General features: G+C 56.8%; 2 protein-coding genes across 2 annotated transcripts; one reads left to right on the top strand and one right to left on the bottom strand.

Annotated features, from left to right (window-relative positions):
- Positions 1-677: 677 nt before the first annotated feature.
- Positions 678-9,429, top strand: EMWEY_00010030 (hypothetical protein, conserved; the record flags this gene model as incomplete). The annotated part of the gene is made up of 5 exons (XM_013482570.1): positions 678-1,499; positions 2,015-8,115; positions 8,397-8,428; positions 8,626-8,718; positions 9,113-9,429. The coding sequence occupies 5 exons, from the start codon at positions 678-680 to the stop codon at positions 9,427-9,429; spliced, it is 7,365 nt and encodes a 2,454-aa protein (XP_013338024.1).
- Positions 9,430-10,675: 1,246 nt separating this feature from the next.
- Positions 10,676-13,943, bottom strand: EMWEY_00010040 (hypothetical protein, conserved; the record flags this gene model as incomplete). The annotated part of the gene is made up of 7 exons (XM_013482571.1): positions 10,676-11,167; positions 11,490-11,527; positions 11,750-11,984; positions 12,121-12,321; positions 12,636-12,731; positions 12,903-13,147; positions 13,337-13,943. The coding sequence occupies 7 exons, from the start codon at positions 13,941-13,943 to the stop codon at positions 10,676-10,678; spliced, it is 1,914 nt and encodes a 637-aa protein (XP_013338025.1).
- Between the last annotated feature and the right edge of the window lie 623 nt (positions 13,944-14,566).

Raw genomic sequence — 14,566 nt, forward strand, 5'->3', positions numbered from 1 at the left:
CGCCTCCTTATCTGTGTCCCTATTTGTGTCTTCTTTAGATCTCTTCCTTTATCTGTCTCCTTGTCTATGTCTCCTTCTGTCTCCTTATATGTGGCTTATTCTGTTTCCTCATTTGTGTCTTCTTCATCCGTGTCCTTTTGTTTGTTTCCTTATTCGTGTCTTCTGTATCTGTCTCCTTATTTGTATCTTGAGAAGCTCACCAAGGAGAGCGATACACAGGAGAGACACACATAGACACAGATGAAGAAGACGCAAATAAGTTAACATATTCTTTCTCTCCCTTTCTGCATTATTTCTGTCCCTTCCACCATCTCCCTCTTTACGTTTGTCTCTGTGTGTCCCCTTATTCGACTCTTTTGTGCCTCTGCATTATTTGTCTATTTGTCTGTCTCCTCTCTTTCTTTCTTCCCTGCCAGTCTCATTACAACTCTCTTTTGTCCCTCTCTTCTAGCTTCGTTTGTCTTCTTTGATTGCCTACTTTGTATATCTCTACTTTATCTCCTTTCTTTGTCTATGTCTCTCTGTGAGTATATCTACCTCAGCCTCTTTCTCCCTTATCTCTTTCTTTGTTGTCTCTTGTCTGTCTATTCTGTGCTGTCTTCGCGTGCTTTATTCGGCCCTTCCTTTGCTAACTCTGCTGCAAAGAACTACAACCGCACTAGCTGCACTAGCGGCCTATGACAAGAAAGCAGCAGCAGCAGCAAAACCAACAACATGAGAAGCAGAAACAACACCACATGTTGCAGTGGATGCGTGTATTGGTTGCTGCAGGGGTCCACTATGGCCTCATTCAAGTGATGCCTCTTCTGGCTTTAGACAATTTATTGCCCGATCAAGTGGAAGCAAATCAGCAAGAGGAGGGGGGGATTGCCAGTACACCCGACAACAGCAGCAGGAGCACAGCTACCAATGGCGGGCAAACAACAACAGCAAAGACAGGCAGACAGGACGGACTGTCTGCTTTTCCTCTCTCTGTTCTCGAGCGCAGTGCTGAGGAGCTGCGTCTGACACCGCAGCAGGCAGCAGCACTTGCTGCTGCTGCTGCTGACCCTGCTGCTGCAGCCGATGCAGCCGCTGAGGCAGCAGCAGCAGCAGCAGAAAGCGAAGCTCGTGCAGCAGCAGACACTGCCTTCTTCGAGGAGTTTGCTCTCACTTCGGCTCCAATTCACACACCACCGTCGAGTGCAGCTCAAATAACAGCAGGGGGAGCAGCAGCAGCAGCAGATGCAGCAGCAGCAGCAACAACTAACCGTAAGGTGCACTTGCTGCTAACGATTCATGGCCACCGTGGCTCGTGGACTGCATTCTTCCCTTTGATGGAGACAGTTATTATTAGTGGCAGCTGGGGTGGTGGCAAGCTGTACAGACATCCGAAACACCCGCTGCCTCTGCCTCCTGAGGTGCAGCCTCAGACGGAAGGGCCTAGCAGATGGCATTCGTATTCTTTAGACTTCAATGAAGAGGCCACGGCAATACATCCTGTGCTCGTCGATCAACAGGTGCGCTGCTGCCGCAACTGCTGCCGCTCTGCTGGAGACCCTGCTGCTGACATGATGCTAGTGGGGGCTGGGTTCTCCTAGGGATCCTGGCGGCCCTTGTAGCCTGGCTGCTGCTGCGGGTGTTTCAGGTGTCGCCGCCGTTGCTGCTGCTCGTGCTGCTGCTGCTGCTGGTGGTGGTCCTATGCCTTTGTTGCTTCTTTTGAAAGAGTAGCACTGCTCCTTCGGCTTTTGCACGCACTGTTGCCGTGTGTGTTGTCTCCTAATTGGGGTGCCCTGATGTCAAAGGAAACCAAGACAACACGAAATGATTTCGCGACTCCTGTATCTGTTCCTGCTGCAGTATCTGCTGGTGATGGCGGTGATACTATTGCATCTGCGCGTGCTTCCATTGTTGCTGCCGCAGCTGCTGTTGTTGGTGTTGTTGCTACTGCAGCTGCTACTGTTTGTGGTAGTTGCTGCTGCATGTACTGCTGCTTCTGTTGTTGCTTCTGTTGCTGCGGCTGTGTTGATATCAGGCGGAATTTATTTTGTTGGCGCTGCAGCACCTGCTGGAGCGGTACAAGCGTGGGGGCCAGCAGGTGCAGCACGTAGCAATCGTGGCGCATTCTCTGGGGGGACTGTCTCTTCTACGGGCTCTTTCGTTGCAGCAGCATAGCCGCCGGGTGTCGCCTCCTGTCGATCTGCGGGAGCTATCTCTTTTGTCCCTCTTTTTCATCAATTCGCCAGTAAGCGGTCACCAACTCGTGCAGCAGCTCCCCAGCTTCCACTGGATGTACAGCCAGGTGCATGAAGACCTCCCGCAGGTACTGGGGTTGGCTCATAGCATGAGCAGCAGCAGCGCCAATAGCGACAACCAGGAGCAGCAGAAGCAGCAGCAGAAGGAGCAGCTGCAGCAGCTGCTGCAGGAACAGCAGGCGCTGCTACTGCCGCGCACAGTGGGTCTCTTCACTGTCTCCTCTGGGACGCAAGACATTCTCGTACATGAATCGGTTGCAAGCTTTCCTGAGGCGACGCCTGAGATTTTTCCTCACTTCTTCCTAGCAATGGCAAGCCTAAAAATCGCCCGCAGCAGACTCACCGCTCTCAGCCGACAGCTGCAGCAACAGCAGCAGCAGGAAGAGGAGCGAGCACAACAAAACGGGAGTCAGGGTGCAGCTTCCGAGAGCAGCACCAGCAGTCATCGCAACGAAGGCAGCAGCAGCAACAACAGCAACAGTAGCAGCGGTAGCGCGGCGTCCGAGTGCCTAGGGTTGGCTGGTGCGTCTCGCTGCGGTTTATTGTCTCGTGAGATATATTATACACGGGTTTCTCTTCCCCTCAGTTCAGGTGTACATACATCGTCTTGCCACGAGTGCCCTCTGCAATCCCTCTCGGAAGTGAAGGTATTCGTACAGCTGCTGCAGGCGCAGGTGGCTCTTGCTGAGCAGCTGGAGCCTGCTGCTGCTGCCGTCCGTGCTTTCTTGCAGCAGCAGCAGGAGCAGAGTGAGAGGCAGCAAGTAGAGGAGCAGCTGAGTGGGAGGGCGCACCTGGTGCAGGGGCAGGCGGGGGAGCTGCAGCAGGAGATGCAGTTGCAGCAGCAGCAGCAGCAGGTGAAGCTGCAGCTGAAGGCTGTGAATGCTGCCTTGGCTTCAGGGGCTGCAGTGTTGCAGTTCCTACGGTTGCGTTTGCCTCCGATTTTGCTATCCAGCTTTTTGCTTCTGCACCCTGCATGGCGGCTTACGGAGCAGCAGGACTTTTTGTCTCTTATCCTTGCTGCCGTGGAGACGGAGGTGCAGCAGCGTTTGCTCTCTCCCTTTAATGCTGGTGCTGCAGCAGCAGCACCAGGTTCCGGGGCCACCACCAGGGTGGGGAACTCGCCCAAGGCCCTCGCTGCACTCATCCGCAGCGGCAACTGCAGCAGCTGCAGCAAGGAGGAGGTCTGTCTGTACACCAAAGGCATGCTAGCTATCCTTTTCCATACGCACGAAAGAGCAGGAGCAGCTGCTGCTGCGGGTGAAGCAGGAGCAGCCCTCGCTGCTGGTGTTGCTGAGGAAGACGACGAGGAGGAGCTTTGTTGGGCAGCAGCAGCAGAATTGTTGCTGCTGCCGCAGCGGGCGCGTTCAGCACTGCCGCTGCTGCAGGAACATGTGTTGCGCTTCAAGTACGGGCTGCCTGCAGAAGAAGATACGGCGGAAACAGCAGCAACAACAGCAGCACGATTGGGGTCGGAGCTGCTCCCCCCCAACTTCCTCATTCAGGCGAAGCTATTGGCTATGCTGCCCATCTCTCCGGATCGGTTGCTTCTTCTGCCCCTCGAGACCCAGCGGCTGCTGAATGAGGCCCTCCTTGGTGCAGCCTGCACCAGCAGCAGCAGTAGCAGCAGCTGCTGCGCAGCGGACAATGCATGCCTCGAGGAAGCTCTAAGGGAGGGGCACAGCAGATCCTGGGGTCCTTTCACGGTGTACCCAGTCAGCCTGCAGCCTTTGCAGCTGCAGGAGACCGGAAACCCAGCAGCCTCAGCAGCACTAGCAACAGGTTGGCCTCTGTTGCAGGCAGGACGGCCGCCCCCGCTGCCTCTGGTGACACTTCAGCCCAGCACATTAGAAACCTCCACCCGGACCTTTTTTGCCGACTTCTTTGATGGAAGAAGCTCAAGGCCCTGCGACCTTCGTGCCTTGACGCAGCAGCAGCAACAGAACCCAAAACAGCAGCACCTGCATGCAGCACTCCTAAGCCACATTGCCGCCGTGGCTGTAGCTAAGGCAGCAGCAACCGGCACAAGCAAGACACCCGATGAGGCGGCAGCAGCTACTGCTGCAGCACAAGCCTCTGCTGTTGCTGCTGCTGCTGCTGAGGCACTCACAGTTGGCCGACGCAGCGAATTCCTGCCTCGGGGGTTGCTGCTGCTTGCAGTGGAGCACCCAGCAGCAAATTATCTTTCGCGTCTGACACAGAAGAAGCAGCAACTACCCAAGGTCGCTCTTCATGACGATGCAGCAGCAGCAGCACCTGCTGCGGCTGCTGGTGCTGCTGCTGATGATGCTACCGCTCCTGCAGATTTCGGGATGGACGAATGCAACCACCCCGAACTCTTGCAGCGGGTTGTGCGGAGCATTGAGGCAAGCATACCCGCAACAGGAGGGGCGCCAACAGCAGCAGCAGCAGAAGGTGAGGTGGGGGGACGACGCTTTTGCTTTTTCGCCCTCCAGCCAGACATACAGACGAGCTACCCGCTGCGCAGCTGCGGCTGGACGTTTAACGGTGGCGGTGCAGTCCTCGCTGCTCTCGCTGCATCGCAGCCGCAGCAACAGCAACAGCTGAAGCAGCAGCAGCAGCAATCGCAGAGTTGGGAGCCTCGCGCTTTTTTATTGGGGATGGATGTTGGCTATTTGGGGTCGCTCGAAGTTCCCACATTTGACAACGGGTTCGCTTCGTGGGCTGCTGCTTCTGAGCAGCAGCAACAGCAGCAGCAAACGCAGCAAAAGTATGCTGTGGGGGACCCGTTGGCGGGTCCTATAATGCAGTTTGAAAATGCGTGGTTAGAGTGGCTGGCACAGAAATGTCTCCTTTTGCGAATTTCTCTGTCACTTTTCTTCCCGATGCGCGCGAGGCTGCCCGCCTTCGCCTACCCTCTCTCCACAAGCAGCAGCCGCAGCAGCAGGAGTGGGACGGGGGGCGCTGCTGCTGCTGCTACTGCTGCTGCTGCGGGGAAGCTGGGGGTGCCTCGCCCCTTCTGGCTGCCGTATAACGAACGCTGGGGGCACTTGATGCCGTATGACATCAGCGTACATCTGAGCCGTCCGCAGCTGCAGCAAACGCAGACTCACAGCAACAACAGCAGGACCAGCAGGTCAAATCCATGGTGGCTGCCTACGTTTGCTGCTCCTGAGTTTGTGTGGCTGCTCGCCTGGCCCTCTGTCTCAGCTGGGGGCTTGGGTCTCAGCCGCGTCGCAGTGAATAAAGGAGCTTCTCTGGCTGTAGCAGCAGCAGCAGCAGCAGCCCGCTCTGCAACTGCGCGGAACGTAGCAGCCGGTGCTCCTGCAGCACCTGGAGCTGCTGCTGAAGCTTCTGCTGCACCGGCTGCTGCTGCTGCTGCACCTTCCGCTGCGGGAGGTCTGCCTTCGGGGCTGACATTGCTGCAACGGCTTTTACGAACTCCTGCAATCAGGTCGCAACATCTGCAAGAACTGTTCGCTGCTGGGGCGTCTCACGGCAGCTTCAAACAACAGCGGCAGCCGGAGCCTCAGCAGCAGCAGCAGAACGAGCTGCAAGAGGAGGAGGAACAACAGGACGAGCTTGAGGAGAAGATGCTGCAGCAGCAGCAGCGCCTGCTTCAGCTGCAGCAGCTGCTGCAGCAGCGAATGGGCCGGAAAAGCGTCTTTGCCCTGAAAGACGTGGAGAGCTCCAGCAGCATCATGGCTCTTCGGAGGCCCCCCCCAGATGCTACTGTTGCTGCATCTCTCCCTCCTGCTGCTTTACCCCGTAGAACTCCTTCAAGGCTATACAGACAGCACCTTCTGCCTTTGCAGCTGCCCCGGGGGACAGCAGCAGCGGGCAGATGGCCTGCAGCCGCCACCCCAGCGGAGGCCGCAACTGCCGCTGCAACAACAGCAGCAGCAGCAGCTGCCGCTGCCCCCTTACTGGCAGCAAAGGAGCTGTTGCAAAATGCTCAGCTGCAGCTGAAGGCAGCAGAAAGGGAACTGGCAGAGAGGCAGCAGACACACATACCGTTGCTGCTGCTGCAGGACCCCCAACGCAACGTCCTCGCGACCGCCTACACTGCAGCCGCAACCAGCAGCAATAACAGCAGCAGCAGCAGGCGTAGCAGCAACACTGGCGACACTTATCGAGGCAGCCGCAGCAGCGACAGGGACAGCAGCAACAGCAGCTCTAGCAGTAGCAACCAAAGCAGCAGCAGCAGCAGCAGTGATGAGGAGTTCTACGAGTTTGTGGTGGAGGCTCGCTTGAACTGGCTGTCTTTCTTTAGGGTTTTGTTTGGGGAGTACTTATATCTCTTCCTCGCCGGTGTCTCCGCAAACACAGCGCTGTTTTTCGGCCTCTCCTCTCTTTTTATCTTTGCCAAGTTCTGCTTGCTAACGCAACAGCAGCAGTACCAAGCCCCGCAGGAGCAGCAGCAGTATACAACGGGGGTTGCAGGAGGCGGCTGCCGAGCGTACATCCACAGGGGCGCCGCGTGTCGGCTGCTGCACCAGTCCATGAAACTGTTCGCCCTAATGGGTTTAACGTGCCGAAGAGCAGCGGCAACAGCAACGGCAACGGCAGCAACAGCAACAGCAGCAGGAGCAGATTCGTTGCAATGCACGGGCTCTCTTCCCTTCGGAGTATTTTGGGGCAGCAAGGGAACAGCAACTCTTTACCTGCTGTTCAGCATCCTTAGCTGTCTCGTCTGCTGCAGTGTCTCTAAGGAGACACTGCAGCAGCTGCCCCTTGTGGGGCCCCACGCCTTCCGTCCGAACTCACCCACGGCCTTTACTCCAATGCCGTTGCCGTTCCCGCTGCTGTTGCTGCTTTTTTGGTGCTCGTCTGTCGTCGTCTTGCTGGTTTTGCGGGTTTTAGTGCTGCTGCTGCTTTGCATGCAGCACTTGCAGCTGCCGTTTCCATCGCAGAGCCGGCGAGCGGCAGCTGCAGCTGCTGCAGCAGCAGCAGCAGCAGCAGCATCAGTAACTACGCGGGTTAGGCGGCTAGTGGTGACGTTTTCAGGATGGGTGAGCAGCATCAGCGAATGGCGGCGCAGCTGTCTGTACACTCGAGGCAGGCGATTTACTCCTTTGTACATGTCCACAAACGGATGTACTGTTGCTTCTGTTGCTGGTTCTGCTGCGGGCGAGGAGGACGAGGAGATAGAATTGCAGCCGACTTCGGCTGTTCTAATGCTGTCGCCTTCCGCCGCTGCCTCCCCACAGCACACATCTGCCACCACAATATCGAGGCGGTCTCCTGTAGCAGCTACTGTAGGCGATACTGCAACAGCAGCTGCTGTACATGCACCGGAGCCAGATTCTCTTTGCAAGGGATGCTACCGCAGCAAAGGCGGCAGCGAAGGTTGCAGAGTGCAAGCGCATGCTTCAAAGAGCGTCTACTGCAGCAAAAGCAGCAAAAAGGGCTTTAAAACAGCTGGTGTCCATGGGCGTGGTGAAGTTGGAAGGCCCGCAACAGCAGCAGCAGACGCAGCAGCAGACATAGTGATAGCAACAGACGCAGGCCCAAGCTTGGCGGACACGGAGTGCTGCGGGTACACTTCACATACCAAAGCTGCAGGGCAACGGGTCCGGTCGAGGCTCTGCTCTCCGAGGAATCTGGCTGGTGCTGCTGCTGCTGTCCTGCTTCTGGCTGCTGCATTGTTTCCCTACCGCCTGGTTTTGTTGCTGCTGCCCTTCTACGTTGTCCTCTTTTTTCTTGAGCTGGGAAGCAACGTCGTAGTTGCCAACCGCCAGCGCTGCAGGCTGCACCCAGGCAGCAGCAGCACGGGCAGCAGCAACACAAGCAGCAGCAGCACGAGCAGCAGCAACACGGATAGTAGCAGCAGCAGTAGCAGCAGCCAATGGGCATCGACCAACGGAGGCTGCGTGGTTGAGTGGGCGATGGATTCGTGTCGCTTGGGTTGCCTTGCTGCGGTGTATGCACAGCCCTTTTGGCTGCTGCTGCAGTTGTGGCTGTGCGCTGGCTATGCGCTGCTGCGCCTGTTGAATCTGCATGTGCAAACGGAAGAAGAAAAGAGCTTGGTGCGTCTCTTGCTGCAGGGGAAGCTAGTGTTGCTGCTGCAGATCGCAGAGCAAACACAAGTTCACACACGTCACGCTTCTGTTACTCACACTGCTGCTGCTGCGGCGACGGCGCAGCCTGTTTTTGCTGTTACCGCTGCTGCGGCTGCTATTGCTGCTTAGTTTGCCGTAGCAGTAGCAGTAGCAGTGCCAGCAGCAGGTCATTTTGTGAGGCAGCATTCGAAGCAACACCATGCGGAGCTGTTGCGACGTAGCTTTGATGCTTTGTAGCTGGCCGTTATTAACCGAGTTCTGTGCACCCTTTTCTGTGCCACCGCTCTCTCCGTATTTTGCTTTTGGGGGGATTGGTGTGTCCCCTTTCCTGATCTTTTGTGTCCGTTTGTCTATTGCCACTGACGCTGCAGCCGTTGAGCTGCTTGGTTCTGTCCTGTCTGCGAGCAAACGGCTTGTTGGTCGTTTTAATGGTTTCTCGTTGCTTTCGCCTTTGTCGCCTGACGGTTTGTGTATCTTTTTGATATTATTGCGTCTTATTGGTGCCTTCTTTGTGAATCTGCTGCTACTCTGCTGCTTTTGCACTGGTGCTTCTGTATGTCCTCAGCTCGCAGGGCCCGATGGGACTGTCGGCCATTTGTTTTCGTCTTCTGTGCTGGCTGGGCCTTCTTTAATGGATGCTGCATTGCCAGTCCTAGCAGTCTATATAGCCAACTTGCTGCCAGCCCCGCTGCAGGAGCTGCTGCCCGACAGCCTCCGTTCCCGCGGCTCGTGGGGCCTCACCCGCACACAAGATCACTTTGGCTTAATATACTTTTGTTGTCTCCTCCCTCTCTGTCTCTTTGTGAGTCAAAGAATTGGAAAAGTTGCTGCTGCACTGCTGGTGCATATCTGTAGCAGCAGACGCGTCCGCAACCGAGCACGACATGCCCCACGTAGCGGTAGCACCAACGCACCAGCTGCGAAGGTCGCAGGCTGGAGCAGCAGCAACAGCAGCAACGTCAGCACTGGCACAGGCGGCAGCAGCAGCAACAGCAGCACCAGAAGCAACAGCGGAAGAAGCAACAACAACAGCAACAGCAGCAGCAGAAGTAACAGCACCGCAGGTGATGCTATACACGAGTCCAACCAACAGCCGTACCAACACCAGCAGCAACAGCAGCAGCAGCTGCAGCGGCACAATGAGCGAAACGGACGGCCCTTTTCTTGCTGCGTAAGCTGCATGCAATATCTGGGTGTATGCACAGCCATCCAGGTAAGAGACCGTAGAAGCGGGTTACTATATGTTTCTCCCTTGCTATTTGCTTGCTTGTATCCCTGTGCTGATTGTAAAATTGTGTTTGCTTGCTTGTTGCTGGTGTTGTTGCTGCTGCGGCTGTATCCTTTTGCAGCTAACAATGTCGTCGCTGTTTCTCTCCGTCGCGGCCTGGGCTGCTTTTCACCCTGTCTGTCTTTTGGCAGCCAGCGTCCTCTTCCAGATAGTCTTCTCTCCCTTCTGATTTCTCCCGCTTATTCAGCAGCAGGAGCAGCAGCAACAGTAATAGCAGCAACAAAAACAGCAGCAGTAGGGCCCTCCTCAAGCAGGCATGCTGCGGGTGGCCATGAGGACGCCTCGGTGGGCCCTCAGAATTTATTGTTCTTGCTGCGTATGCAGCAGCACCATCATAGAGGCAGCAACAGCAGCAGCTGCTCCATAGTAGCAGCAACAGACAGCACCGGCAGCAGCAGGCTCTCGTCTCAGCCAAATTTTTAGCAGATTTAGATTCGATGGCCCCGGCATTGCATTGGAGCAGCACTCGCGACCTGTTCGTTGCTGCTGCTGCTTCAGCTTACGCAATTTTGCAGCTGCAGTCCCTACCGCTGCCACTGCTGCTGCTCCTACTGCTGCTGCTGGAGGGGCCTCGCACGTGACAGGTGGTTCTTCTTGCATGCAGCAACGCGCTGAGACTGAGCTTTTTATTACTTTAGGAAATGTGCCCATTTCCTTAGCGTGCCATTATTACTATGGGCAGCTCGCGCAGCAGCAACAGCAACAGCACCAACACCACCGACGGTGAAGGCAGCTTTCGATGCTTGCTTGCAGCATACACAGGCTGCAGCAGTTGCCCGTTGTGATAGAAGACAGTGCCTGCTGCTGCTGCTGCTGCTGCGACCAGGAGGAACAGCACTGTAGCTAGCGCTCAGTAAAGAAGTTTAAAAATCAACAGGCGTTAAATGAGGTTGAGCTGCAGAGCAGCTAAACAGCTAGCCAAGGACACAACAAGTCTGCGCAGCACGCGCTGTACGTACACCCCAGGACAGATATTCCCAGCTAAACCGCAGCACACCGTGCCGAGTTCAAACAAGTCCCATCCGTGAGTTAGCAGCAACTGCTGCTAAAGTAGCAGCAGCAAGAAATAAAGCAACAGTTGCCGCTGCAGTTGCTCCCACCAGCACGGGCGCAAGTCTCCCACGTGTAAGTATCTAAGTGCCCGCTGCCCCTCCAGCAGCCCTTGCAGCAGCAGCACCACCCGCATCACCGGGAGCCGCTGGCGCTGCTGCGTTGCTGCTGGAGTTGGTTTGCAGCAGAAAGTCTGTTGCATAGTTTGGTGAGAGACTAAAAGAGCAGCCGGCAGCACCAAGCCTCGGGGGTCGCTGCTCTCGTGAGAGGCCAATGCTGCTGATAGCACGCAGAGGCACTATTACAGGTGTCATCCCTCTTCTTCTTGATGAACCTGCTCCTGCTGCAGCTGCTCCTGCTGCTGCGCCAGAGGCGACGGGAGCTGCTGCTCCGGAAGCAGGCGCCTCCGAGCTGCTCCTGCAGCTCACACTGCGCAACCCCTGCTTCTCCATGGAGACCGCTGCAGCGGCACTTGGCGGTGCTGCCGTCCCTCGCTCCTGCTCCTGCTGCTGTTCTGTGCCCTGGTAAAGCGCCTCCACTCGGCGCTGAAAAAAAGCGGCTGTGCGCCGCGCAACCTGGAGAGCAGAAGCAGCAGCACACTCGAGCGAAGCACTTGAACGCGGTATCGCGAGTGCTGCCGTGTCTCGCTATATTATATAACATATACGCATACATACATAAACAGCAGGCAATGCCACACGCATATGCAGCAGTGAATATACAGAACGCAACAAAAAAGACAAGACCGAAAAAGATGGACAGAGTTAAAGAGGTACCCCAGCACGCACAAAGCACAAACCCTCAGTGGACAAAGCAAATTTCTCTGAAGAATTCTGCTGCTTCTTTTATTGCTGCAGCAGCTGCTGCAGATGGGCAAGAGTCTCCTCCTGGACTCACCTCTGCTGCTGCTGGCAGCGGCCGCTCGTCCTCTGAATCTGAAGCAGAATAGCAACAGCAACAGCCGCAGCAACACAACGTCAGCAGCAGAAGCAGCAGCAACTAAAACAGCAACTTGTAAAACGGTAGCACCAGTAGGCCGTTCAACACCAGCAGAAAGTCGTGCGCACTAGTAGCAGCAACTTGTCCAGTGGCAGCAGCAGCAACAAAGCCAGCAGCACCAAGAACACCAGCAACCGCAACAGCAGCATATGCAGCACCCTCTCGTTCTTCTCTACGGCGCCTATTGGGCGGTGGCCCCTCTTCCACCTCTGTGCTCCGCCGCCGGACAGCTGGGGGCCCCCTCCTCCCTGAGCGATTTCGCCCCCTTCCTGCTGCTCCTGTTCCTGATGCGGCTGCTGACGAGGGTGAATCCGAGGCGCCTGAGGTGCGGCTGGTGCGGCGAAGAGACGACACCGTCCGCCCCCAAGACTCCAATACACGACGCACCAGTTGCTGCAGCAGCGGTAGCAACAACAAGCAACAGCAACAGAAGATAGGGTCAACGGCACCAGCTGCAGCTGGCAGCAGCAAGCAACAGCAAACAAAACAGCAGCAGGAGCATGAACTAGGGCAACCGGCAGCTGCATACCCCTACGACGCCCTGGGATGCCTCATCTCCTGCTGCGTCTGCAGCGCCTGCAGGAGGCCTCCGACTTCTAATGCTTCTCTGCTGCTGCCGCTGCTGCTGCTGTTGCTGCTGCTGCTGGTTGTCTGTTCCAGTGGAAGAGGTGTCTCCAGAGGAGACAGTCTCTATAGAGACTACAGATTCAGAGGAAGAAGGCAAGTCCCGCTGAAAGACATGTGCACATTTTTGCTGCAGAGGCCGCAGCAGCACACAGATTGTATGGGGATGGGGCCAGACGACTACTCTAAGTAACAACAACAGCGACGGCGAAACTACCACCAGCAGCTGCAAACCTAGCAGCAGCTACAAACGCAGCAGCAGCAAAAACTAGCAACAGAAAACAGTCACAGCAGCAAACTGTCCCATTAGCGCCTACAACAAGTACTGCTGCCTTGCCGGCAGTATACATGAAGATAAAATGCATGCATCCGTGCATGCAATACTGCAAGGCCCCAAATCTGCACGATAAGGGGACTTACCACGTCAAGGAGTTCCCGAGTTGCGCCATGGTAGGCAGCAATGTAAGAAAAGACAGCTTTGCACAGGGGACACGATGTCTCTCGCTGAGCCCAGACCTGAAGACAGCAGCAGCAATAGCAGCAACAGCACACACTCGAGATGTTCCGCGGGTAGAACCACCCACCGAAACAGCAGCAGCAGCAGCACCAGCGGTACCCGCTGAAGGAGCAGCAGCACCTGCTGAAGAAGCACCGCCACAAGCAACAACAGCAGCAGCGCCGTTCTACCTGGATGCAACGCAGGTGGAAGCAGTGACCGCATGCATCGATTCGCGCCAAAGGTGGTGGAGGTGTAGGGTCGGCTGCTGCAGCATCTGCTGCTGCCCCCTTCGTTAGCTGCTGCTTGCAGCCATTTGCTGCTGCAGGGATCCCCGAGGGACCCCCAGAGAGACCCGTGGGGGAGTCTTCGCTGCGCGCTACCCCAACTGTCTCCTCTGTGTCTCCGCTAGGTAACAATCCATCGAGGCAGCAGCCTGCAGCACAGGCAGCAGCAGCAACACGTTAGGTTATGAGGAAAGCATGCATCCTTGTAAAGCATTAGCGGACACAGCCTGCAACCCCCTTACAGCTTATCCTTGTTCTTGCTGCTCCAGCAGCGGCTCCAACTGCTACTGCTGCTTATCCAGCTGCTGCTGCTACTGCTGCAATTATGCTGCACTTACCACAGGAGAGTTCCTGCAGCTCTTGTTCCGTCACAGCAAAACAACCAAATTTGCATCGAAGGGCTTCTGCTCCCCTCGGCCTTCTCTCTCGTCTTGGCAGCGCAGAAGCAACGCCTCTCCGTCCCGATGCTTGGCTGCTGCTGCTGTCTGCTGCTGCTGCTGCTGGTGCTGCTGCCGTTGCAGGAGCCGTAGTGGTGCCCGACGACGTGCTATCTATGCCTGGGCCTGCTGCAGCATCTGCTGACGCCGTTTGGTGCCTGCGCTGCCGAGAGGTCCTGTGGCGGTCGGACCTGTGGGGAACCGCAGCTGAAGACGATTCCTCAGAAGCAGCAGCAGCAGCTGCTGCTGCCGCTTCTCGCCGCCTCCGCTGCTGCCTCTCGCTTCGTGCCCCGGCGTTTGTGGGGGCACCAGCTTCGGCAGTGGCAACGGCAGTATCCGCTGGTGTAGCTGCCTGAGTTGCTGCTGCTGGTGCTGCAGTTGCAGTTGCAGAAGCAGTACGCACTCGGCTTCCTCGGGATGGCGTCTGTTGCTGCGCTGCAGCAGCAGATGTTCGTTGGGTCTTCGAGAGGCCCCTCCCCCGTCTCCCAAGGGGCCCCCCACCCCTCATTTGACCACGTGAGGCCCTGCAGCAGCCTCTAGAAGAATTCAAGAGGCCCCTACGTTCATGCACAGCGTTAGGCATGCTGCTGGTGATGCAGCCGCTGTTGTACCTGCTGTCGCTGCTACTGTTGCTGGACCTGGAGGCTCTCCTGACGCTTTTGCTCAAAAGGCTCCACTTGCCTCGATTCTCACTGCCGCCGCTTCTACGTTGGTCTAGTGCCTACCTTGCGCCAACTGCTGCTGCAGCCGCTGCCGCTACACCTGCTGCAGCTGCGCCTGCCGCTGCTGCACCCGGAGCCTCCACTCTAGGCCGGGGCAACGCGTCAGGCACAAGGCCCCTTGAGGCCCGAAAGTTCTTCTATAAGCAGCTTATGAGGGGCCGGCAGCAGCAGCTGCAGCAGCGGTGGCAGCAGGGGCAGCGGCAGCACTAGGGCCCCCCCTCCAGTGTGTTGAAACGGAGAGCTGCGGGCCTTTGTGCGTCCGTCGGCTGCCCCTCCATCTGCAGCGCAGCGTCCCTGCCGCATGCAAACAGCAGTAAAGCCCCAACGGGGAGCAGCACGAAAGCAGTACTGTGGTTGTCGGCGGAGGATCCAGCAGGGGCTAAAGTGTTCATGCAGGTGGGCTTCAGAT

Source organism: Eimeria maxima, genomic scaffold (genome assembly GCF_000499605.1).
Source record: "Eimeria maxima Weybridge genomic scaffold, Emw_scaff67, whole genome shotgun sequence".
NCBI classification, from domain to species: Eukaryota; Apicomplexa; class Conoidasida; order Eucoccidiorida; family Eimeriidae; genus Eimeria; species Eimeria maxima.